The sequence below is a fragment of the Mangifera indica genome, chromosome 2 (genome assembly GCF_011075055.1).
Source record: "Mangifera indica cultivar Alphonso chromosome 2, CATAS_Mindica_2.1, whole genome shotgun sequence".
NCBI lineage: Eukaryota > Viridiplantae > Streptophyta > Magnoliopsida > Sapindales > Anacardiaceae > Mangifera > Mangifera indica.
The window spans coordinates 23,833,262-23,859,786 of record NC_058138.1 but is presented as its reverse complement, the minus strand read 5'-3'; the positions used below and the strand labels follow the sequence as shown (position 1 = coordinate 23,859,786).

Here is a 26,525-nt window from a genome sequence, read left to right as displayed (position 1 = left end):
ATAGTCATCTATTTGTTTATGGTATAGCAGGTCCTGTTGCGCAAGGGATGACATTAAATTTTCATTGGAGTTTCAACTTGGAAGGAAGGAAGTAAGTCTTCCAAACCTTGGAAGAAAATATTACATGCTGGCATGTAAGCATTGTTCAGAAATCAAGGTTTACGCAAATGGAAGGACACTGAAACCAGAACTCATGGGTCCCTCTCTTCTTTATAATTTTCCTCATTCTAGAACCAAGTTCAGACTACCAACTGAGCAATTTAGATGTGGTTCAAAATAGTAACAAGCCGCAAAGTCTTCAAAATTTGAGCGTACAAGTTTATGGTTTAAAGTTACAAGTTTCATGTTCGGCATCAATGCCTACCAATAAGCCATATCCTTCAAAATTAAGTACCCAATTCCCCCAACTATTTTTAAATGTATCATACATACATACATAATTAGGCTATAAACAAATTGAACGTGCTTAAACATAATTTGACTTTTAAACTGAACTCAAATAAAATTTGACTCTTGAATCAAACTCTAACTTGATATTGATAATCTCAATGAGTTACAAGTTTACATATTGACTCGAATAAAATATCACTAAACATTAAAAATTTCAAATTTTACACCTATACTCCTCTTAACCCTAAAATATGCAATTTGAAAGTTAGGCAGTTTGAAGAAAAAAATCTTTGAAGAATATAAAATCATAGTCGTGCATTGCACTCAGTTATGGTGCTAGAATCAAATTTAGTCCATATAAGGAATACTAGCAGAACTCCCGAACTTTATGTGTTCATGAAAGTTCAGATGCAATTGGATTGGAGCATTGACACATCCCACCACAGAGCAAAATAAACTTGCATCTACTCCTCTTGGGAATCCAGAAAAAATAGCATTTTGGTGGTTGAAATCAAAGGTCCGTCTGCAGGTAAAGAAATACATCTATGTAAAGCAAAGATTGTTTGACTGAATTCCTATGTCATTAATGGCATAAATCCATTTGCAATATTTAAAAACCCAGACCAGATTGGTTGGTCTAAATAAAACTAACGGTCAATCTAGTCCAAATCAAGACTAAAAACTCATTTTACTGATTATACTAGATTTACTCACTTTAAAATTGAGGATGAAAGAACTCAAACCTGAGACCGGAATGTAAGAAGACTACTAAACAATAAAAAATTATTGTTAAACATAATCTAATAAATATATTTAACAAACCTATTTTAAAAATTTTAATTATGTCATACTAATATTATCGATCCATTTGATCGGTCAATCTACAAACTTTTGATAGGATCAAAACCTAACTAGGTCTAAAAACATTATCCGTCTACAACCATCAACACATCAATCTTCTTCTTGGAAGGGGAGAAAATTGTCATTGTACTAGTAAAATGTAAAACACTCTTTATCCTTGCATTTTATACTCGGAAGCTACAAGTAGAAACCAATTACGGCGGTGAGAAAAGTTGCCTAGTCTTAATATTGCGAGAACTGAATCAAGAAGGGAAATGATTCAGTCACGTCTTAACTGTTTTCACCTGGACGAAAAATTAGTGCTGTAAATAAGTAAGATCACCATGATTGAAGCCAAGCATATTTATTTAATGTTTGGTTCAATCAATATGTTTGGTGAATAGCTACTGGGAAAAGAGCTAAATGAGAACCACAGCATTGAAAACATAAACTTATCGACTGATTTCTTCACGACAGATGCTCACAATAATATGGAAGTAGGTCCACCTAGTTATAAATTGCTTTCTAGAGATCCATGCTCAATAATGGGAAAACAAATAAAGCAGACGCAGACCTATTGAATTATTAAGGTGACACCAGAAGAGATACATGCACTTACTGACTTACAACAGAGGAATGGCAAACGAGAAGCCTAAAACTAAGACAAAGAGATCCATTGCTAGTCTTCTTCATAGTATGGCGGAGTTGACTGAACACATAGTTCCTGATCATCCCCATCATCATCGTCATCATCCTCATTTGCGTCTACCCAATTACTAGGATGATGTTGTGAAAAACCTTGGCCATTAAATTCATGCTTATCTGAGAGCAAAATAAAATTGCAGATATATTAGTTACTAGATAGACAGGAAGCATTTGCAAGAAGAATAAACATCATAGTAGCCCTATAACTAACCTCGGGCTTCTCCTGCAAGAGTCTTTTCCAGGGGATGGCAGCTAATTTAATAGTCAAGGTATTGCAGTTAAAAGCGGTCACCAAGAATCACAAGTCATGCAACAAAGTTATACTGACCAACATAACAAAATCTTAGAATCTAAGGTGATCAGTGTTCCGTCACCTGCCTTTTGAAAGGCTGAAAATGTGCTTTTTATGTTAGTTCCTAATATAAAGTCACTGAAAAAAAAATCAAAACAAAATTGTGCACAACGTGGAGGTTCAACACTGCTTTTGCATTAATGCTATATCCAGTTTAGAAACTAGCCTGAAAGACAGACGTGAATTAATAGGCACATGGTTAGTTAGAGAGACAGACATGAAGACACATAAATTGACAGAGAGAGTGAATCAGTCACATTTTGGATACGATGTTGGACCTGCAGCAACATTTTCTCTAATAGGTGCATCTTTTGATATTTGAATCGTGCTTATCCTTTGGATTTCCCTCTGTTCACTAGCACCCACATTTCTTTCCCCTTGAACCTGTCTGCCTTCAGCACCACTACCACTTCTTGCTGCACTTCCTGCAGAGAAATGGAGTATATAAGTTTCTGGTTTAACATCTTATTGTCGCCACTGAAAAAAACTATAAAAGTACCTGAAAGTTCAGACCAAATTCTGGTGTGATCAGATGGATGCTCAGAGACATTTGCTCTACATCTTTCTTGTTGTGCTTGAGACCCTGTGCCAGCAACAGCCTGAGCAGGCATTGCAGTGGCTGCTTGTGGAGGTTCTGAGGAATTAGCTTCACGGAGTTGTGATGTAAGCATGGTGGCAAGTACAACTGTAGCATCAAAATTTGAAATGGACCCATCATCTAGACCGAATTTTGGTGCCATTAATATTGGCCTGTTTGCCAAAATAGTTTTTAAAAGTGAAGTAAGATATTAGCTAGTAATTCTAAAAATTATTACTACTATACTAGATATTGTTGTGACCAGATGTAGTACACTTATATCACAACCAGTCTGCATAGCATAGAAATTAAATTGATAAAGGAACAAGAATCATCTTACTCGCCAGCATTGTCAAAAAATAAGTGTATGTCAACTTCACAGCCTTCACAAAAAGAAAGAAATGCCTGAAAATTAAAACTGAAATAAACATGAATAGATAATCCCTGATGCTCACATGAATTAGTTGTATGGGCTCAATCATTTCATTCAGCATACAGGAAACAATCATGAAGGTTGTTGTGATCATAATTCCAGCAACTTTTCTTTTTAACCCTTAACTTTGGCAGAAGAGATTATATTACAGGAAAATAAAGGGAAAAAATTGTGTCAGTGATTGGACAGATTAACTTTGTATTTAAATGGGAACAAGGCTCGTCAGTTGGGATAAGGGATTTTCGATTTCATTTTGTGACCTACAGAACATCAAATCTGTAAAGAAACTGGTCTTGCTGCATGGATTATTATACCTTTAGTTCCTTCACACCAAATGTCACATCTACAGGATCTCCAGAATGAGTATACAAAACAAACTCTTCAGTTGGATCTATCCACAGTTGAGTATGTAGCGTAGAGTCATTTTCTGCAGATAAGGAAAAGAAGCATATAACTTCCTGTCTCTAATATCTGGTAAAGAAAAACATCCATACCTTTGGTTGGATCTATATAACTTCTGAGTTCAACAGCCTTTCCTCCTATTTCACCGGCAGCATCAGAGGGCAAGGAAGTGGGTTCTGTTGCAATGATAGTGATCTCCTGAAGGGACGATTGAAAATTACCAAGCAATCTGTTGAGATCACGAGGCCTCACTACAAAGTTGCTTCGGAATTTTCTCCTATCAAGAGATAACTGTTGTATGTCGGGTTCAACATTGCAAGTAATCCAATAGGCTTTCCTCATACCTATACATGATATGGTTTAGAGCTGTTTAAGATGTAATTATAACACAAAACATGAGAAAATTATTGTGATGAGAAGAATTGATGCCCCATATAATATACCAGAGCAGTCGACATAAACTAGAGGATTAAGCAGTGTGCTTATGAGTCCAAATTCAAATATAAATTAGCTTTTAAATAATTGTGGCAGCAACAATGATAAAATTTTATAAAAATTAGTAAAGGTGCAACTGTTTAGCTGTAGAAAGAGTTGCATCTTGCTCCTGGCTCCTATAATAGGAGCTCAACCTCACCAGCAACAGTTTGCACAAGAATGAGGGTTCACTGTAATGATGGGAAAGATTCGATTTTCATAGTCTAAAACTACAATAAATCAAGGTACAACTCAAGAATCTCAAGAGCTAAGCATCAGTATGGTACAATATTATTTTAATTGAAGATAGGTTTCTGTACTATGATGACACCTGTCACAAAGATCAAGATGGTTGATGGCCTTGTGGCTAAAGTATCAAATAACTAGAGATTATCCCATATTGAACGTTGGCAATGCCCTTGTAAGTCTAAATAATTTTTTGATTTAGTTTCAAAATGAATCCATTTAATTTCCCAAATCAGTTCAACAAGTGCTTATTCTTTAAGTCTTATGCAATTTACACAAGGTGTGTAAGTCTACATAATTTTTTGATTTAGTTTCAAAATGAATCCATTTAATTGCCCAAAAATCAGTTCAACAAGTGCTTATTCTTTAAGTCTTATCCAATTTACACAAGGTGTGTAAGTCTACTAACATAATCACACTTACATAATCAAAACTTTGTTGTTCATTAAAGTGCAAATGACTTTATTATAATTGACTTTATTGTTAAAGTGTCATTAAACATTATAGAATTGTCTCAAATCTCCATTTCACCATTAATTACTAACCACCATGGTGCTTGTGAAACTTTAAATAGCATCGACAGCACCATAAGTTTACATTGCAATCATTGCACTTTCCATCCCACACATGTCTCAGTCTCCAATTTCAAAATAACAATTGCTGTCTGAAAATAATACAGATGAGAAAGAAACACTTTACCATTATAGCATTTTAAAGTCCACTGAACTTTAGGGGCATCAGGATCAGGCAATTGCACGGTCAGATGTTCAACACTTGCAATTGGAGTCCTAAGAACAGAACAAACAGCCTAAACTAGCTACATCAATACTTACACTCTCTGATTAATTCCACGTAAAAGGCAATGAAAAATGGCATCATACCTTCAACAACACGCTACATTGGACTTGCGCACCAGAAACTGTATAGACGTCAAAGAAGTTTGGCTTAAATGTAATAGATTGATATGCAGAGCGTGATGAATTGAGTGTATGAAAAACAAGCTGCAAAAACCGATTCCATCTGAGTTAGTTTTAACTCTTCAGAAAGCAAAACAACAAATAATACAGAATTTGTAACTTTAATTTCTTCTTTGTTTCTTTGAATATCTCAGCAACCAAACAGAGACTGGTAAATAATAATTAGTAGATTATTCTTCTCTTTTTTTTTTTCACTTTATCTCAAATTATTTTCTGAAAAAATGTAATAAATAAATCTAATTAATCAGTTTATACTCTTTCAGACACCACAGCCGCGAAGCAATAACCCTAATTAAGCTCAAACCGTTGCATTTCGAAGCATAGTAAATGAATTATCAAATAAACGTTACACGCGATCAACTAAAAATCCACTAGAAATTTTAAATCAAGTCAAGCGTTCGAATACAACCATCAAATCGTGAAATGAAAGGATGAGAACAGCCAGCGAGAGCGAGAGAGGGAGAGAAAGAGAGATAACCTGAGAAGAAGAAGCTTGAATGACAAGCTCGTTTCCTACACGTGCAAGGCACGTGATGGACCTCGCGAAGGTCTTCAGAGCGTTCTCGCTTACAGAGAATTCCATAGTTCTTTCCTTTTGTTTTGATTTGATTTCTTTTCAGTCTCTCGCGCTCTGTAATAATAATTTGTGTTGGCGGGAAGGGGAAATGATATTGTTTCATCATGATTATTATTAGCCGTCCAATTTCAGATTGCGATCCACCTTCGTGTTATTGATGGTCCAGATCTCGTCTTAAAACAAAAATTTTAGAAATTTATTTAAAATATATTTATAAAATTTATTGCTCTAACGCTAAAATACAAAGTGAAAATGCCGCATTTGGTTCCTCTGGGGGTGGTTCAAGCTAACCAAATTTGAATAAGAATTAATTTAAAATTAAATTTAATTAATATATATAATGAATAATTTAAAATTTAATTTAATTTGATCAATTTATTAAATATTGAAAAAAAATCTCAAAAAAGGAAAATTTATTACGAAAGAAGAAAGAGAATTATTTAAATCTAAAATAATTGCCTAAGTCAAAAAATTAAAAAAGCTCATTAATAAGTTGAACCCCAATGTGGCGAAATCAACAAATGGGTTTGAGTTAACCTGTGTTCAAATTGAAATTTTTTTAGTTCAAACTTGATTTATATTTTTTTATCATCAACTAATGTATACAATTTAAATAATCGCATAATTTGTGCTACGATAATAATATTAAAATTTGATAATAAACCATGATATTCATTCAAGTAATAGAACTAAATTTTTTTTGAAAAAAAAAATTAAGACACATTTCTTAACCTAGTTTGATTTGTTACTTAAAAACATTCAACAATGATTGTAAAATTGATTAGGGAAAATGACTATTTTTCATCCAAGTTTTAGTTGAAATTTAAAATCACATTGCGACAATTGAAAAACTCAAACTCTCAACCATAACTCAACTTCTGTTAACTTTTTTTGTTATAAGTAAGAGTAAAATTGTTATTTTACTATTTATATTAAAAAATATATAAAACTCGTTACTTTTTCCCTTCCCTAAGTTTTAAAAACTAAAAATTTCACTCTTATCGAAATTTTTCAAACTTTGAAAAGTAGTATTTTTATCCCCAAACCTAAGATTTTTATATTTTCAAACTACAATCGCCCACAAAACTTTCAAAAAGAGTATTTTACCCCCACTCTTCAACTTCAGCTTTCAACGTCGTCCTCCTTCTCTTGAGCGACGGTAGGCTATGCTACAAATAGATCTTTATCTCTTCATTATTTGGTACGACAAAAAGATGTCTCTTCATCTCACTGTCGTGTGACGAAAAGATGAAGATCTTTTTGTCATATTACGGAGAAAGAGGACGTCGGAAGAGATGTAGAAAACTGAAGTTGAAGAGTGAGAGTGAAACTATTGTTTTTGAAAGTTTTGGGGGGCGGTTGCAGTTTAAAAAATATGAAAACCTTAGGTTTTTGGGTGAAAATGTTACTTTTTAAAATTTAAAAACTTTAAACAATGATAAAATTATTAGTTTCTCAAACTTACGAGGAAAACAAGTAACAAGTTTTATATCTTTTTAATATAAACAATAAAATAATAATTTTACTCTTAATTATAATAGAAAAAATTAAAAAAAATTGAGATATGGGTGAGAGTTTAAAATTTTCAACTATCACAGATATGATTTTAAATTTCAACTAAAATTTGGGTGAGAAATAATCATTTTCCCAATTGATTATTTTAGGAAGGTGCTTAAATTAAATGTAAAAATTATAAATGAATATCCTAGAAAAACAAGGATGGGAAAGTAAAGGAGTAACGTGGGAAAGATATTTGGTATGTATTTGTATGTTACATCATATTTATATGATTTAGATGACACAGAGAGGACACCAACTAACAAAACACCTTATCTAATTAACAAAAGTCTATCCATTAGTCGGGATACAATAACTCGTTGGGGTCAAACATTAATACCAGCTCGAGGAGGAGAGTGATAACATTTTACCAGTTACACATAAAAGCCGCCAAGTAAAATTCTATTTTCTACTATCCCAAATGAAAGCGAAACGACGACGTCCCAATCTTGACAGGGCATTTTTGTCCACGGAAGCCTTTTAGGGTTTTACTCCGAGGTAGATATAAAAAACACCTCCTAAGTTCGCCACTCTGCCCTTCCGCATCTCTCAACGGTTGCAGTCTCGTCTCCCGCGGGTACTTTCTCTCCTCACTTATCTTTCATCAACGATAAAATGACTGTTTATCATCTGGGTTTGTAACAGTTTTTGAACTTCCGATTAAAACAGGTTCTTTTTATAGCTTTTTTTCACGTAATCAGAACAGCGCCCAAGATGCAGAACGAGGAAGGTCAAAACATGGATCTCTACATCCCCAGGAAGTGGTACGTTTTTTTTCTTAATGAAGAAAACGACGTGGTTATATTGATTGAAAGTTTTGTTGATTGAAAATTTGTTTGGGTTTGCAGTTCCGCCACAAATAGGCTAATCACTTCCAAGGATCACGCATCTGTTCAGATCAACGTTGGACACCTAGATGCTGATGGCATTTACACTGGCCAATTCTCCACTTTTGCTCTCTGTGGCTTTGTTCGTGCCCAGGTACTTATTTATTTTCTTTTGTGTTTCTTATGTATTTTTTAAACAATAATACTATGTGCACTTTGTACACAAACAACTATGTGTCGTGTTGTCACATGGTGACAGGTCGATGTTTGTATCCAAAGTTGTACACAAAAGTTATATATATAACATTACTTTTTTTTTTAAACGCAAATATGAACTGTAGATACTTTCAACAAGCTATAGTTATGTTTATGTAGAAATAGTTGGGTTTATGGAAAGGGTAGACAAGGGAATGGATTAGATTGGTTTGCTGTATAGATTACACTCTGTGTACCCGGAACTTTTCCTCCATTTTGTGTAATGGGTGAATTGATCAGGTGATCTGTGTATAGTTTATTATAGTACTTTTCTGGTCTGGTTGTTGCATTATTTTCGGAGTGAATAATGATTTTTAAATCTATTTGCTGTGTGATTATTGAAATTGAATAATGCTTACCAAACTGGGTTCTGTGTGATTTTTTCTTGAGTTTGCTGTTTATGAGACAATTTGCAGTTGAATGTTGGTGAGGGATGGTGCTTTTTATGGAGTGGCTAATTTTTCTTGTTTTGTTAGTGATATAGGCAGATGTGAAGAAAACCATGCAGCCTTATTGTGTGCTATTGTGGCCCCATTTGATTTGATCGAGATTGGGTACTGGGGGATTAGAAATATTTGGCACTGGGGTTTGTTGGGCCATAAGGCAGCTTGTATACTGGCTAAAGAGTCTTGTGAAGTTTTGAAACCAAAGAGATTATTTTTAGAAGTTACTCTTTTTTTTTTTGTAAACATTGGCGCTAAACATTGATTTGGGTGTCTTGAATAATAGATACATGTATTATGCGATGTTTTTACTTTTTTCCTTCAAGTTCCTAGTTCAGGTTATAATGTGTGATTTTAAGTTGACTAAATTGGTAATTTGGTGGTTCAATCTGCAGGGTGATGCTGACAGTGCCCTTGACAGGCTTTGGCAAAAGAAAAGGGTTGAAGTTCGACAACAATAGGAACCATGAGAGCAGGTTGTTTGTGTGTCTTCTTGAGCAGTTCTCTCATCCTGCAAGGGGAGGAATTGTTATAGGGATTACTGATTTGTTCTAGTTTAGTTTTGTGGACCATGTTAAAATTTGATGTTGTTTTGGCCAAATTATCCAGAGTACTTGGTTTCCTTGTGTGTTGTGGACCTAGATCTCTGCTTTTATTATAGCTTTGGATGACCTTGGCAAGTTTTCAGTTTCTGACATTTGAGGTCTTCTATTACGTTCAGATCTTCTACATGTATGTTATGATCCTTCTATGAATTTTGACATGGCATGCCTCTTATGAGATAGGGGAAGCAATGTATCTTTGTTGAAAATCTTTTCATGTGTAGCTGAATGCGAATACTTCTGTTACTCAGAACAGAACATTGATATGAGCATATCGTCATCAGCAGTGCCCAGTCTTGCTAGATATCCCAAAGCCCTAGCATCTATATGAGAAGTATAGATAGCTTTTTTTGGGGCCTAGAATTAGATAGTGAAGGGAGTAATAAGCTGAACTGGATGGTGATAAAAGAAGGTAGGGTTAGATTTGACTGATCTGTTTGAGTTTGAATTGAATTAGTCAAGTTTGAGATAAGGATTGAGTTGATTTTCATAAAATGAGTGAGTTCAAATGGATGTCTTCATTGTTGAATCCAGCAACACACACTAACTTAAAAATGAAAGTGGTTCAACTTTCTGTTTTTCCAGTATTGGTTGAAATGAGCTATTTTATTGTTTATTTTATCTCAAATTAAAATTTATTCTATCACATAATCATATGCCATCTTATTTGTATGCGTTAATATTTAATTTATAAAAAAAACAACATTGAGGTAGATGTTTACCAAGACTCTGCTTTTTGGTTTTGAGTAAGTGGGTAGATTTTAACTGCAATAGTATTTTGTATTTTATTTGTTTATTTCCAATTGGGCATGTGGCTCCATACCATTTTTTTTCTGCAATATTTTAGGGGTCAAGTTCCCTGTTTGTGAGACATCTTATTTTTGAGTGCTTGGCTGCTAGCGAAAGAAAAATTATGTTTGTTACAAGAATATTCATTCTTAGGAACAAGGTAGTTCGGTAGCTATTAGGCCGATGGTGATCAACTTTATTATTTTATGATAGGAGTTTTGAGAAAATTGTATCCCAAAAACTAGCTACCGAGATTGTATAATATCTTAAAGTCATATAAATTTTACAACAAAATCTCATATTTTCTTATGTGGGAACTTAGTTTCAATGTTCACATGAGTTGATTATGTATTAGCTCTTTTTCATATTTTGGACTTGAGATTATAACATACTATCATACTCCACAACCCTCAAACTCATGTGAATTGACATGATTGTAATTAGAATATATCATTTTGATTTTGATATCAAATGATACAAATCTCAAGAGAATCATATTCTAAAAACTAGCTATTGAAATTAGAGAGGTTAAAATCATATAAACTCTACCCCAAAAATCTATACTTGTGGGATTTTAATCATATACTTTACATATGAGATCATAATATTTTACCTCTCTCATAATATATATATATATATATATATAGAGATAGGGTTTTGAGTACATCCTATATCATATTTGCCTTATAATTTTAAAAAGTTTTATGGTTGCAATTTATGGATAAATTAATAATAGTAACAAGTGATCTTGTAACATAAAGTTGGACTTTGATGGATTTATAGTTTCTGTGTGCCATATTGACTAGAGATTTCTAGAGAATTATGATGCTTGGCAAGGAAGATAGATTTGGACTTGACGGAATCAGATTCCAGATAAAATAGAAGCTGCCAGGAAATTTGATGAGGGAGAAGAGTCTGCAGTTGTGAAGAAAATTGATATGGATTGAGTCAACAAAGCTTGTTTGTTCTTTGAGATTATGATTCCCAAAAATCATTTTCATAATTTTTACCGATAGTTTTCAACTAGTCATATGTTGTATATAATTGATTACAGTGTTACAATTCGAAGCAAATTGGTCAATCTGATTGGTTTGAATGGAACTTGAAGTTAGCAACTATGGAGTGACGATCCAATGGCTAAAAGTAATGTCAAGTCGTGAGTGAAAACCATCAAATCAATCGTAGAAATGAGTTGTTGAAAGTGACAAGTTCAACATTAAGAGGAGTAAGAAATGATAAGATCGACACTTAGAAGAATCGTGAAAAGGGAGATCGACACAAATAGAGTTAAAAATGATAAGATTGATGCTAGGATAAGATGAAAATGACTTGATTGATGTTGAGAGAAGTTGTTTGAGAGAAGATTTACATGGGATGAAGTTGGAAATGACAATATTGATGCTTAAAATAGTTATAATTGACAAGATTAATATCAAAGAAAATGTCTAACAAGAGATTGGTGGTTAGGATTTTTTTGATCTCTCACTTTCTTTTACTCCTCTTGAACTTAAGTTAAAATTCTAACTGAATTTAACTCATTTCAATTAAATATAAATTCGAACTCAAATCAACTCAATCTGAAATCATCTTTACTCCGGAATAACAATAATGTACTATAAGGTTCCCTTGGCAATGAAGCTGACAGGAATAACAATTGTCAAATGAGGCTTTAGTGCGGAAGGGAATATATATAAAGAAGATGGAAAGGACAAAATTGAAGGGACTCATTGATGGGTTTTCGTTTTCTATTTTTCCAAACTTGTTATGAAAGTTGTGGAAAGTTGGGTCCAAATATTCTTTTCAAGATTTTTTTAAGAAATAAGAGGAATGATACACTTATAATGTGATCTAATCCACAACTTGGAGAACCCATCAAATGGCCCTTCTTGTTGACTTGAACATATTTGTCGAGGCTGAATTTGCTTTGGTTTGTTTGAGTTCAAAGTTAAATCTAAATTAAATGAAGTGAATTTAAATCAATTCAAACATTTGAGTTTAAGTTTATTGGAATCGATTATATAATTAAATTATTTTCAAATAAATTTTAGTGTTAAACTCATTCATCTTGAGATAAAATTTGTTCGAACTTGACTCAAATCAATTACAACCTAAATACCTATTACAGCTCATATCTCACAAACCTTAAGTTTCTCATAAGGCCAAACGACTATTTCCCACCCAAGGTTTGATGATTTCTCAAGTTTTCACCCTTTAACTATGGAAACACTAAACACCCACTCATGACCGGTTAGATTTAACAAAACTCTAACGGTGATAAATTTAATCTCATTTTTCCCCCTAAAAGTTTAAAAACTAATATTTTTTCTCTAAGCTAAGTTTGAAAATATCACATTTCCCCCCTAGGGTTTATCTCTCCGGCGCCATCACCGGCCGTCTTCCCCTCCCGACGGTTTCTCTTCCACTGACGGCCACCCTAAACTCTTGCACTACTCATCCAACGCAGAGATAAGTTGTCTGGGAAGAGAAATCGTCTTCCCAGATGACTTATCTGACGACGATGACTGGGAAGACGAAGAACTTTGTCTTCCCCGACGAAGTTCTTCGTCTTCCACGACTTCTCCGACTCCGATGGGGGGTTCAAATGAGAGGAAAGAGATCGCCGGAAGGAGAGGATGCTTTGGGAGGGAGAGACTGTCGGCAATGGAGCAGGAGATGTCGTCGGAGATTTCAAAAAGAAACCCTATGGTGAAACTGCGATTTTTTAAAACTTAGGCTGGAGGAAAATTTTAGTTTTTAAAGTTTAGGGGGGCAAAATAGATTCTATTTAAGTTTATTTTTAATATTATAGAGAAAATGATGATTTTACCCTTGCCACCGTTAGAGTTTTGTTAAATCTAACCGACTATGGGTGGGTGTTTGGTGTTTTCATAGTTAAAAGGTGAAAACTTGAGAAAACGTCAAACCTTAGGTGAGAAATAGTTATTTGGCCTTCTCATAAATGACAAACTTTTTATGTCACATCTCATGACCAAAAATATGTATCATAAAGAAGCATAAGAATGAATTTAGCATGCGGGTTTGGGGAAAAGGCACTACTCTTCCCAATAAATTGACCAAAAGACATGGTGTTAGGTCAAGAACATTCAAATTGAATACTATATTCACCGATAATATATATAAACCCTGGCATAAAAAATGATATATTATAATGATATATTATGATAAAATTAATTGTTATTTATTATAATTTTATTAAATTTAAAATTCAAAATTATCAAATTACTTGATAATTTGTCATGTGCTTGTACTAATTGTTGAAATATTATAGTCTAAACAATTTACCATCGATTCAATTTTTAATTAAAGATAAATTCGAATTGAATTCGAATAAATATTGGTTTAAATTCGACTCAAATATAAAAACTCTAATTCAAATTTAAGTTGGTGATGAGATTATTATTGGAAAAGTTATCTAAATAATTGTCAGAAAAAATGAAAAAAAATTGTGTAAAAAAAAAAAAAAGCTATCAAAAAAGATAAATTTATTAATTTGACTTAAATCTAAGCCGAAGCTATCTCAACTCAATTTCCAAGTTATTTAAACCAAATACCCATACGAGTTTAAGTTATCTTGAGTTAAATCTATCGCTTTTTAATCATAATCATAAATATGCATTATTTATTTATATGGTAAACCCTTTTTCCAATTGAAAGATCTTGGAGAGAGGGAAAAGGCCTCTGAAACGTGGTAATGTGCATTGTATAACCGTACCAACTTTGCTAGAGGCCAAGGCCTCACTCTTTGAGTCTTTTCTGCGCAAAAGCGCCCAATTGCTCAAAAGAGGAATGAATGTAAAGAAAAATAATAAATAAACAAGGCAAAGCAACAATCAATCTTTGACAAAAGGCCACACTCTTCACATACTCCAAAGATGGTTTAACGGAGGAGAGAGACTTCAAAGAGAAGATAGGAGGGCCAGAGTTATGTTAGGAGGAAACTTTGCTTAAATAAGACCATTTGATTTTAGAAAAAAAGTGAAACCTTATATTCAATAATCACATTATAATTATTGTATTAAGAAGTAAAAAGTTTAATATTAACACGTGTTAATAGGTTTTGAATTTATATATTTTTATTATTCCTATTTTTATCACTTTTATAGATGAAAGAGTTCAAAGTTGTATAGTTTATCTTTAGGTAATTTTAAAACCACTCTCTCTCTTTTTTTCTTTTAAATATACTTTGAAGTTAAATGTGGGTGTTTTTGTCAAAATTCAATTTTAAGATTTTAAAACTAAAACAAGTTTTAACCATATTCTACATCAGATTTGTTATCAGTTTTCAATTGAATCGATAACCATGATTCTGGTTTTAAAACACCAATTGTATATATATTAGAAGAAAATGAAAATGGGAAAGTAAATGTTATTAATATTACTCTAATCTGAGTATTTTTTCCCTTTACTTTTATCAATATTAAGAAAATGAGAGTGATAGAATAAAGGTTGAGATTGCCCTAAACAAATTCAAGTTGAACCAATTTTTGAGTTCAAACTATCTCAATTTGTATACAATGCTGCTTTACATATTGATGATTGGTCTTTCCACTTCACAATCTTGGATCTTCTTTATAAACTCCCTAACTTCTAATTCATTTCCCACATTCCTAATCAAAATTTTTACTTTACACATCATAAAGAAACCCCCAATGGGTCCTACAAATTAATCAAACATTTTAAACAAGAAAAATTACTCATAACCTAAAAAACGTCACATCATCTCAAGCTACCATCACCTTGACACGTCTATTTGGTTTTTTCATTATTTTTCTCTAAAATTGGCCACATGTACGTCAAATCTTACCATCTTTTGGACCCATAAAGCATTTATGCCTATGATAAGATTATAATGTCTTCATTTGTTAATTTTTTCTTCATAATTTGTTTGAATTCAACTTTATTCAAATTTAAACTTAATCTGAATTAAATGATAAATGATAAACAATAATTATTAAGAAAACAACAAATCCTCAAAAAGGACAAAAAGTATTTGAAAAAAAAAATGATCACTAGATAAAAGACTAAGAGAAGAAAAAGAACCATAAAAACAGAAGAGTTTCAATAGGGAATCAGAAACTTAACTCCTGTTATGCCAAATCTACTTTCCACTAAGACACAACTAAGCATTACAAGGCCAAAACTACAACTTTTAATGTAAAAACCACCCTTAAAGAACAATTAAAGACGATAAAGCTCTAATTGGACACCAACACCAGCAAAGTCTAAAGCAAAACCCTGAAGGATCTCTAAAGCCTCCCTTATTTTTTGCCCCTAACCTGAACTACAATTTTACCTTATATCCACATACATTACAAAATGTCAACATCATCCCCCGGTTACACTTATACAAGTAGTATAAGTTCTTCATATAACAAGGTAATGTCCAAATGCTTCATTTCACTCAAAATTCATCACATAATTGAACATGCATTAGGGTTTTCGTCACTAAACATCTCAAACGTCCCGGACGGTTGTGGCGGGTAAGAGTCAAAATCTGACGGAGCAGGTTCACTTGCAACCCCCGAATGCACATACGCGTATGTATACGTTGTTGTAGGTGCCGTGGCATAATAGGAAGTGCCATAGCTTGTGCTTGGGTATGTTGTATTGTAACTCGCAGCATAGACGGGAGGTGGACCATAATACGGTGGCCGAAATTGATCCACATGCTGGCGTGGCAGGCTGTAATTGGCTGAAGATGGAATTGGGCTTTGAGCACTAGGCCCATGAGGACCATGATGTGGTGATCCACTACCTGCAGGTGCTTCACTAGAAGGTTCACCCTCGCCAGCATCATTATTATTATTGTTATTCCCTTTATGCCCCTTCTTTTTCTTCTTTTTACCATCACTGCCACCACCACCTCCACTACCACCGCTTTTCTCAGGGCCACCTTCACTTTCTCCATCAACTTTCCTCTCAGCAACCGGAGACCGCCCACCAACCGGCAACATCACAGCCTGTTTCACCTCATTCTTCACTTCATTGCCCTGTCCACTGGACTTGCCCGTTCCCGTTCCAGTTGCACCTTCACCATTATTATTTTTACCACCATTGCTATCGTTCTGTTTTGCAGAGCCCTGACCTTGACCTTCAACAACCTTCACCGTTTCTTTTTCCGCAGAGTTGTTTTCTTTACTGCTCTCTTGATCGTTTTGCGGTTCTTGTTGGTGATTCTTCTCTTTGTTCTTCGATTTGTCTTTCTTATTCTCTTTCTGCTCCGGCCATAGCTCTACATGTTTGCCATACTTTTTCTCCAGCTTTCTGATCAAAGTTGCAGCATCTACGTCCCCCACAACAGTGACCTTTTGTTGTCTCAGATCAATATTTGTCGTATAAACACCTGCAAAAAGAGGAGGAAAAAAAACACCCAGATGAGAAAATAGAAGATAAATGATAAGGGATGATCAAGAACTGAACGAGAAAGACATAAAAATCTAAACTTTGGTTACAATTAACAGTAAAATTCATCAAAGAGGCTAAATATATTACCATCAATGTTTGTCAGGATCTTCTTCAGTTTCTTTCTGCAACCTTCACAGTGAATAGAGACTCTCAAAACCCAAGTCTGAGAAACAACAGAAATTGGACCAGGTTAAATAAAAACAAGATCTTTTTGACAAAAAGATTAAATTTTTTCGAAAACTTTCATCACCTTGTACTTGAGATGCTCCTGAGTTTCTTCAACTTCTTTTTCTTTGGCTTCTGCTTTAGCTTCTGTTTTGGCTTCTGAGGCAGCCATTAGAGAGCTGAAATGCTTCAAGAATTGGAAAGCGAAGTGGAGGCTTTAATTAAAGAGAGATTAAAAAAAAAAAAAATCATAATAAAACTAGGGCCTTGGATTTGGTGCTTGGTGGGGTGTAAATAGTACTTTGCTTTTTAAAATTATTTTAGTTTTCTGAAAGTGTTTTGCTTTCTCACAATGGGCTCCCATCAATTTTAGAATTTGATCTCTTGGCTTAAATGTAGAAAAATCGAATTTTATTGTTTTTTTAAAAGAGGCAATAAACAAATAACATCCAAATAATATCCAAAATTTTTGTCCTACCCAGTTGTATGCAACAATCAATTCGAGCATATTCAATTTTAAATAAAAAATAAATTTAAATTTGACTCAAATTCATATAATTTAACTCAAGTTTGAGTTAAATAGAATGATAAAAAATGACTAGAAAAAAAAATAAAATTGCTAAAGAAAAAGTTCAAGGAATAATCATTCAAAAAAAGTATTTAATTATAAGTTTATTAGTAGTTTACCTTTGAAATTATGAGTTCAATCATTTATCTTTATTATTGTTTCTTTTTTTTTTAAGATTATAGAGTTATAGTTTTATATTCAAATTTGTATAAATATATATATCCTATTGTATAATTTTTATATATCTTAAAATATGTACTATTTTGAATGATACATGTTACCGTGGTCAATTAAAAAAAAAAGATTATATTATGAAGGGAAGGATCGAAAACTTTGGTAGTGTGTGGTAAGAAAAATTTTATGTGGGGCTTGCGGTATGTTCATTTATTGAGAATTGATATCGTTTTTGGAAGCATTTATGACTTTTAACTGCGATAAAACATGAAGAATAAAGCCAAGTCTTTATTATCCAATTTAATGCTCCAACAACAACCCAATCTTGGTATCAATTTCTTATTTAGGGCAGTCACGTCAATAAACCATATTTTTAGGGATGGCGACACGAGGGATAGGGATCGAGAACTCTCCCTATCCTCATTTTCACAGGTATTATCAATCTTCGTTGTTAGGATGTCTCCATTAATTATTAAAATATAAAATATATTTTATTTATCTTATCCCTATCTAAATAATTAAATTAATTTACTGTTTCAAACGTTATAAATATTATATATTAATTTTTTTAATATATATAATAAAAATATAAATAAATTTAAAAAATATAAATAATCATATATTAATATTTTAAATAAAAATATTATTATAAAAAAGCAAATATTAGATAAGAAAGGAGGGCAAAAATTGTAAAATAGAAAAATGATATATATATCTTTGTCTTTAATTACAGAGATATTTTTTACCTCAATCTCTATTTCTTTTGAAAAATCTCTTTTTCGTTAGAGTCAAGAACCTTAAATTTATATCGAAATTATCATCTTTACTTATTCTTCAAATGCCCACCTACATTTACATTATTCAATTTCATATTTCTTTTTTGTTTACTTGCTCTTTCAAATAACTAACTTTGACTTTGGAATCACTTTTTACAAATAAGGGTGGAGATCAAGTTATATTCGAGTTTCAGTTTATCTAATTTGGACTGAAAATAATTCTTTACTGATATCACACACTAGATCTTATCTCATTGATAGTTCTTATTTTTTGTTAACATTCTTTGCTTCATTTTAATGATTTTTCTTCTTTTTTGATATTTTTGATCGATCAATTTAAATAAATTAAACCCAATTTTAAGCTAATAATTTTATATTCAAAATAAACTTTTATTGTCATCCTCTTCCCCTTTGATAATGATTCGAATGAATCAAGTTCGATGTTCAAATCCATTTCTAATTCTAACATTTCATAACTGACATCAAAATGATGTTATTATACTGGTCAAATTAGTCTGACTTTCAGTTGAATGGCAATCTGACGCAATTCATTCTGTTCAACTTTGGAATACTGTGATTTTATGGATAAAATGATCCAAATCAGATTTATCACTAGTTTTCACTCGGGTTTGGGCTTTAAAACACTGCTTCAATTTCATGGAGTCCCACCACCCGGAGTCAAATTGAATCTGGCAGGGGATGAATCAGAAACTTTATTCAAACAGCAATCATCAAGAAATTCTGATTAAAAAAAATTATGTAAATCTTATTATATCTGTCTGAAACAGTACAAGAAACATTACGTATTATTGTGGACTGAAGGAAAAGTCCACAAAACCATCATATGAAGATTCAAGATTACACGTATACCCAATAAGAAACATCACATATATTACAATTACAAAAAAGAATTAAATTTAAAATACAAAGAGAGAAAAGCAATAACTAAACACAAACTCAAAAGTTCTCTTTGTGAAAATCAAATTTGGTTGTAGTTCTCCTTGAAAAGTCTTGAGCTAGTCTCCGTAGTTCTCCTGTCAATCCTGGAGCTCCACAGTAAAACACCCCTGAAACAGAAGCAAAATCCATTAATTTCTTCATCCCAAATCAGGGTTTTATGTCAAAAGCTAAAAATAGTTTTTCTTTTGAGAGGGACTTTCACGAGGGTTGGATGATCTTTTGACTTTGAAAATTTTTATTTTGGCTTCCATAAAATATAATAAAACTGCTAAAATTCTATGTCAACATTTCTAGATTTTATTATTTCTCACCAACCCTTTGTACTTTATTGTTATTCAAACGTTGACCCCTAGGTTTTAGGCATCTAATGGATTGAATTTGTAACCAAATCCTAGTCGAAATGACTGACCAAGTTTTAAAATAATGCCCCTATTCAATAAGGATAGGCTTTTTAATCATTTAGTCTCACTTTAATAACCTTTTTTTGTTAGACTTTAATAGATTATAAGAAAATATGTTACTTACCAACTCTTTCATCAGTATGCTTAATGGCGACATGCTTGAACACATTACGCCAATTAGGTCTGGCAAAATGTGTTTTTACTCGGGTGCCTGAAACAATGTCAACTCCATTTTTAGCGTGGTGGAGAGATTGAAGCATGGTGATTAGTGCTGATCTTGCATCTCCTTCTTCGTAAACACTAGTGCAATAGTTGTGTAGTTCAATGACCCCATCTACATCGTAGTCTGCAACCTCATTCATGACACCTCTAAACCACTCGAACGAGCCTTGTTCTCGAGTGACCCAATAGAAATAAGCTTGTTTGGTAGCAAAAGGCTTTTTCTTATTGTTTTTAGCTTGTCCACTCTCTGTTATTCCTTCTTCCAATTCTTTCTCTAGCTTAATGTTGTTAAGAACATCTTTTACAATGCTGATCAATGGGGTGGCTCCTATGCCAAGGCCAACCAAGAGGAGCACATCATACTCCTTGTAGTGTTGTGCAGGAGCTCCATAAGCACCATCAATTAAAAGCTTTGGCAACCTACTTTATTGTAATAATAACGCATTATTATTAGTGTACAAATTATTATTCACGGTTAGTATAAATTGTCTTACTCGAAGGAAAATTACCTGGGCTTGTTGTCTTCTCCAGTGATGTCTGCTCTTAGAAGGCCGCTTTGATTCACTGATGGAGGCTGACATGCCTTGGAGAAAAGGGTTTTAAGTTGTGAAGTCCAGTCACCCAAAGTCCTGATATGGATGCTCAGATAATCATCTCCAGGAGCTGAAGTAAGAGAGAAGGGGTGCCTATGTAAAGATCCAAAGTTGTTAGCATTGGCCTATTCTATTGCACTGTGTTAAATTTTTGTGAAATTACGAAATAATCCTCAGATTACCATTGAAAAGGGGACACATCTGCACAGTTTACAAATATATATTGCCCACTAGTGTATTTGAACCCTTGAGGCTTTGTCATGTGCAGGGCCAAAACATTTCCAGGGTACACTGCAACCTGAATCACAAAGATGAAGCATGTTATATTTGCCCTTTCTGAAATTGTAAACTCATGCAATGTTGAACATTTCCAGGATAGTTGATCAATGTACCTTAATAATCTTCACTGATTTGTAGCCTGACCTGAATGCACGAATCAAGCGTTCACATGCGTATAACAGAACTGGGATTGCCAGATACATCCAGGTCTATGACAACATTCCAAAACATTGATTAGAATTCGGATGAATAAGAGGTGTTAGTGTATATAATTACAGGTTGTAAGGTAGCTTACAGTTTTCTTGTACCATTCCTTGGTCAGGAATAGATAGTACCCGTGAATGACGAACAATATGTACACAATAATAAACAGGTGATGCGAGTACCAGAAGGCATTGAAACCAGTGAGTTTATTGAAGGGTTTTGGGAGCTTTAGCCTGTTGCGGCGGAACCAAGGTTGTGCTAATACGAAGGCGATGACCATTAGCACCACCATCACCACACCAGTCCAACCCTCAGTCCCTTTCACAAACCACCAGTAGTCGTCCGGGCGATCATCACCAAAGAATTGCTTCATTGGCTCGTACTCTTCATCAGTAGCATGTAGCAGCCTTGGAAAATCACACGTAAGATGTGAAATTCCATGGAGTCCAACTCCTACAGCAATCCCCAAGGCAACCACCTGCAAGTACCGAAACCCCAGAAAACTGTTAAAAGACAAAAATTTGCAGTTTCTTCGCGTCGGAGAAACTTGAATGATTCATTTATACCTTGTGAAAATTGATGTTGTCATCAAAAGGAACAACAGCTCCAAGCTTGGTTTTACTCCTAAGCAAAGTAATGGTATTTCTGCAAACTGGAAGAAGAATTATTGCCATATTGAACTTGAGTGTCTCAGCCCCGCCCTTAGCTGTGGTAACACAGTACCCCATGACATCAAACACGGCGCGATGTTTATACTGAATGAATTTCCAGGTGAAAAGTCCTGCACAGATGGAGAGCCATAGTGCCATGACCCAAATTCTTTTCCAATTGTCCTCAACAAAGTAGGCTAGCCCCCTGTAACATTTTTTGAACACATTTCTCTCCTTGGTTGGCATCAGCCTTTCGCTTAGCATCTGGCTCAGCATCCGACTATCGGTTACCAGGTTCGTAGATTGATTTGGGGCTTGCAGTAGCAGCATTTCCAGGTTGTGCAGCTGCAGGAAACATAAAAATTAAACTTGTTACATAATGATGAAGACTATGTTGGGATTGACCCTGGAATGAGCCCGGTAAGGCTAACCTCAACATATCCAAGATTGTCTGGGTCAAGTTCTTCCATGATTAGAGCTGCATATTCCTCTGCACTTTCTTGGATTTTTGACAGCTTATTTGCAGATGCACTTAGAAGAATAATCTGCAACATAATATTTAGATATAATTAATCATATACTTAATTGAATTTTTTAAATTTTACACAAAATACTAATAATTATAATAATAAAACCTCACCTCTTTCACCTCTTCTTCAGTGATTCTGCCATCCAAGTTTTTATCAACCCTGCATTTAAAACACAAATTGGGTTACTCATATTACCCTGAAGATTTAACTTTTGAGACTCCATTTGAAATTAAGTTATTTATGGGTATATAAGTATGAGAGAAAGTCTTACTCATAACAACTACATTCAAAAGTTTATGAGAAGGTAATTGTTTCAGATATATAAGTGTGAAAGAAAATCTCAGTCTTTTTGACCATACGCGAAAAGAGAGACCCAACAACACTAATAATACCATGCCTCTAACAATAATTAGTCAGACTAATTATTATTTAATATTTTCCAACTTCTTCTAAAACATACAAATGTCAACAAAAAACGTTGGAAAGTCAATGACATGTAACTAAATTTGTCAACAATTTAAAAAATAATAAAAATATATTGCTTGTTCATAACGCCAAAATATCCTCAACATATGTCGTATTAACACAATCATTCTTTTGCATGAAAAACCAAATGTTTTAACATTTAAATTAAACAAGTTAGTTGAATTAATTTAATTAAGACCTAATAATCAATTCGATTTAAATCAATATTTAAACTCATGTCAATAAACCGGTTCGATTTACAATTGAATTAAATAGATCAAATCAGATAATAGTTTAACATTTAAGTTAATCCAATCAAATCATTATAGTGATTAAACTAGTCAAAACCTAGATCTATCGTTTAACTAGGGCAACATTTTAAACACATTAGAACAAACTATCTAATGTTCATGAAATTTGTTGTAATGTTGTAATATTTATTTCCAGTAGTTTTATTAGATAAATAAAATTAGTTAATTTGAAATCCAAATAAAATAATCTTACATGTCAAAGAAGGTTTGCAGCCTTGCATCAAAGCTCTGATCTGTAATTGGTTCCCAAAATTCTTGCAGTTGAGCCTTTGTAATTGAATCTGATTTTATTCCTCTCCTCCGAGCCAATGCATCAAACAATACCGTCGCAAATTCCTTCGATTCATTCATTCCTACACCAAATTTATCGGATTCATCAAATTCAATTCTTATTTTCTATGAATGTTTTTACAAACCCTTTCAGAAAGTGTTTATGTCACATTAATATGTCTTTTATAAAAACGATTTCAATCCTTAATTCAAACCCAATTCATTTTATTAGAACTCGAGTAACTTTTGCATAAAAAGAACATAATTGTCATACCGATGCATTGGCCAAAGCTTGATTTTGGCAACAACCCGTTCACAGCCAGTTCCTGAAACCGTAATTCAACTTGGGACCAGCCTTCACTTCCAATATTTTTATTGCTACTCATAAACTGGAGCCCTTTCAGGGCTCGGGCTGCTCCGGATTTTGACCTGTCGACCTTGTTGAACCTCCTGGAAGAAGTCATTCTCTTCAGCTCTCGTGAAACTTGCCTCAGTTTAATGGAGAGTTGGGAGCCAAGCGAAGAAGAAGAAGCCTTTCTCTCCAATCTACTCGCCAAATAGGCGGTCTCCGAGCCGCCTCCCCGAATGTTCTGCACTGAAACTGAGTCATCGTGAATGTCCAGGGTGATCTCCACATAACGGTCGTCGTCTTTGAACCTGGCACTGTTCTTCTTGCTGCTGTTCTTCTTGCCGGTGGAGATGATTGGACCGCTCAGAGGTCCACTGTATCCGACTCTATTGCTTCCAGGATTGCTGTCTGTCTCAGACCACGACTCCTGGCGATGATGATTCTCCTGGATTTCCATTTCTGATTTTTCTATGAAGATTTTCTCAGGATTTCTTCAGCTTTTAAAACAATTGGCTCGTCCTGGAATAACGAAGACTAAACACAAAACTGACAAAGTGGAGTGGGATTCCTATATTTTGGACACTGCCAGGATGCTTGGAAGAGTTACAAATCCTGAAAAATGGCAACTAAATGGGTTGAAACTTACCGGGGTGTATGATTATAAAGATGATTACAATTCAAAAAGCTTATGTAAGAAAGTAAAAGCTTCTGCAAGAGGTGGGAGAGTTTAGCAAGAGAGGTAGACCTGAGAAGTTGGAAGAATTGTGAAAGTTTATGCATATATATAAAAACAGAGAGAGTTGAATTTGGTAATTTAGCAGTTGAAATGGTAGATTAAGGATGAGAAGTCTAAACAGGAGAAATTCCAGGGGGCGCTTCCGGGTTGTCTTCAAATAATATAAGGGTTTTGTTAAGTGGGTTGGTTGTTGAAGATAGGGTTCGGCTCGAATTTATTTTTGATGATACAATTCATCTATTCGGCGACCTCACAACTACATTTTTAACTAACATAAATAAGTTTGGATTCAAACTAATTATTACAAATTCAAATCAGGCTCAAGTTAAATTATGTCTGAGCTTACTCCGATTCAATTCCAATTAAAATTTTCAAAGACATCTCAAAATGTTGTAATTTTCAAAACATTACCAACCCAGTTTTGTGTTTTTTCAAACTAGAAATGGATGGGCATGATGAATTGGAAATAATTACATGAAGCAATACTGTTTACAGACAAGTCAATGAGATTAGGTCAACTAATGTGAAAATCATGGTAGGCAAATTAAAATTCTACTCTAAATTTTTTGTGTTCTTTGACACTGTGAGTATTTACAAAAAAAAAATACATACAATAACAGTATGCCGGGTCTTTCGTATGTTCATACGTCTTTTACCTTTTCATACATCTGATTAATATACGATTTGTGGTTTTTGAAACTGAAAATACAGTGTAACACAACTTTATAACACCGGTGCTACCCACAGTTTGTATATGATAAATACTTATTATATTAGTTCTTGAGTATGTTATTTATATATTTATTCAATAAAAAATATAAAAATGAGTGTAAATTTAATTTGTATATAGGAAATTTCGGATGTGACTTTGTCTTATTGAAGATTGGGATGTGACAAGTCATCCTCCTTGTGTAACTTTCACATGTACATCACCAGACACCAACAACAAAGGGTGAAGTAATAGATATTATTTCTAAAAGGTTGTTAATAAATTAATAATATTATTAAAAAAAATAAATTAATTAAACTCAATTCAAATTACAAGTTTAACTCAATTTTGATTTATTTGAGTTGAATTAATTTAGATTAAATCTATTTTTGATTATAATCTAAATGGGTAGAGTAAATAGTTACCATTAATTAATAGGAAATTATTTTGCGTTCCTTCAATACTTTCATGATTAAAATTAAGAACTTGAAAATGACTACCAAATTTATGTATGTCAAATTCTTCATCCTAATTATTTGGTCAAAAATGTTAGACGATAACTTTTGCTTATTGGGTTTGTGGTAATGCCACTATGAGGAATGAAAGCCACTTAAGAGGGTTTTCATCTTTATATCTTATAATGAATATACAAATAAAACTGGAGGTTAATGTTAATCTGATCCATATCTCATGATGAAGCCAACAAATAATTAATTATGAAACCGCACAATTTGGAGTACAAAATTATTGAATTGAAGTCAGTGTTAATTGAACGGCTTAATTGATTCCATAACACTTCATAAATAGCTCCGATTGGAATGGAGTCTTTTTAATGTTGAAAATTGGTTTGATTTCATTCGATTTAATTTGGTTCTAAATTTATTTAAATTAAATTTGAGTTGAATTTAAGTGAAAAATATTAATTCATTTTTAAAATTTAGTCAAATTTAAATTAAAAAAAATTTAATTTGATCTAACTTATAAATTGAGCGATATATTGATTCGATTTGAGTTTAACTCATAACTTAATTTGATATTTGAATTGTGTCAAATAATTTTAAAATAATGACGTTTTACTATTTATTAGATAAAATAATATTTTATCGATAAATCATGAATTTAAATTATAAATTTGATTTTGAACTATGAATTAAGCTAAACTTCTAAACTTTAAATTTAAAAATAAAGCTGAACTCAAACTAACCTAATTTTAGTTTGACAAATTTAATCCAAACTTGAGTCGTTCTATTTTTATTTGAATTAAACTTAAATTAGAGAGTGTTTAAATTCA

At 33.2% G+C, this 26,525-nt stretch overlaps 4 protein-coding genes across 5 annotated transcripts; 1 reads left to right on the top strand and 3 right to left on the bottom strand.

Annotated features, from left to right (window-relative positions):
- Window positions 1-1,578: 1,578 nt before the first annotated feature.
- LOC123208323 (cell cycle checkpoint control protein RAD9A) lies at window positions 1,579-6,039 on the bottom strand. Of its 2 annotated transcripts, none has more exons than XM_044625764.1 (10): window positions 5,875-6,039; window positions 5,301-5,420; window positions 5,119-5,227; window positions 3,792-4,043; window positions 3,612-3,724; window positions 3,205-3,269; window positions 2,787-3,037; window positions 2,556-2,712; window positions 2,147-2,187; window positions 1,579-2,052 (listed from the first exon to the last, which is right to left on the bottom strand). In XM_044625764.1, the coding sequence occupies exons 1-10, from the start codon at window positions 5,977-5,979 to the stop codon at window positions 1,910-1,912; spliced, it is 1,356 nt and encodes a 451-aa protein (XP_044481699.1). In that variant the 5' UTR covers window positions 5,980-6,039; the 3' UTR covers window positions 1,579-1,909. The 2 variants fall into 2 exon arrangements, with proteins under 2 accessions (XP_044481699.1, XP_044481700.1); XM_044625765.1 differs by having other exon boundaries at window positions 2,556-2,703.
- Window positions 6,040-7,963: 1,924 nt separating this feature from the next.
- On the top strand, window positions 7,964-9,866 carry LOC123199189 (40S ribosomal protein S21-2-like). Its single transcript, XM_044614081.1, has 4 exons — window positions 7,964-8,107; window positions 8,200-8,294; window positions 8,379-8,511; window positions 9,451-9,866. Exons 2-4 carry the CDS (start codon window positions 8,245-8,247, stop codon window positions 9,514-9,516), a joined length of 249 nt encoding a protein of 82 aa, XP_044470016.1. The 5' UTR covers window positions 7,964-8,107; window positions 8,200-8,244; the 3' UTR covers window positions 9,517-9,866.
- A 5,637-nt stretch (window positions 9,867-15,503) lies between these two features.
- On the bottom strand, window positions 15,504-17,369 carry LOC123200528 (heavy metal-associated isoprenylated plant protein 36-like). The gene is made up of 3 exons (XM_044615726.1): window positions 17,123-17,369; window positions 16,960-17,035; window positions 15,504-16,810 (listed from the first exon to the last, which is right to left on the bottom strand). Exons 1-3 carry the CDS (start codon window positions 17,207-17,209, stop codon window positions 15,879-15,881), a joined length of 1,095 nt encoding a protein of 364 aa, XP_044471661.1. The 5' UTR covers window positions 17,210-17,369; the 3' UTR covers window positions 15,504-15,878.
- A 1,931-nt stretch (window positions 17,370-19,300) lies between these two features.
- LOC123203423 (respiratory burst oxidase homolog protein B) lies at window positions 19,301-24,636 on the bottom strand. Its single transcript, XM_044619783.1, has 11 exons — window positions 23,715-24,636; window positions 23,364-23,523; window positions 22,505-22,553; window positions 22,296-22,409; window positions 21,781-22,209; window positions 21,306-21,692; window positions 21,124-21,219; window positions 20,914-21,029; window positions 20,648-20,824; window positions 20,041-20,558; window positions 19,301-19,622 (listed from the first exon to the last, which is right to left on the bottom strand). Exons 1-11 carry the CDS (start codon window positions 24,244-24,246, stop codon window positions 19,513-19,515), a joined length of 2,688 nt encoding a protein of 895 aa, XP_044475718.1. The 5' UTR covers window positions 24,247-24,636; the 3' UTR covers window positions 19,301-19,512.
- Window positions 24,637-26,525: the final 1,889 nt, after the last annotated feature.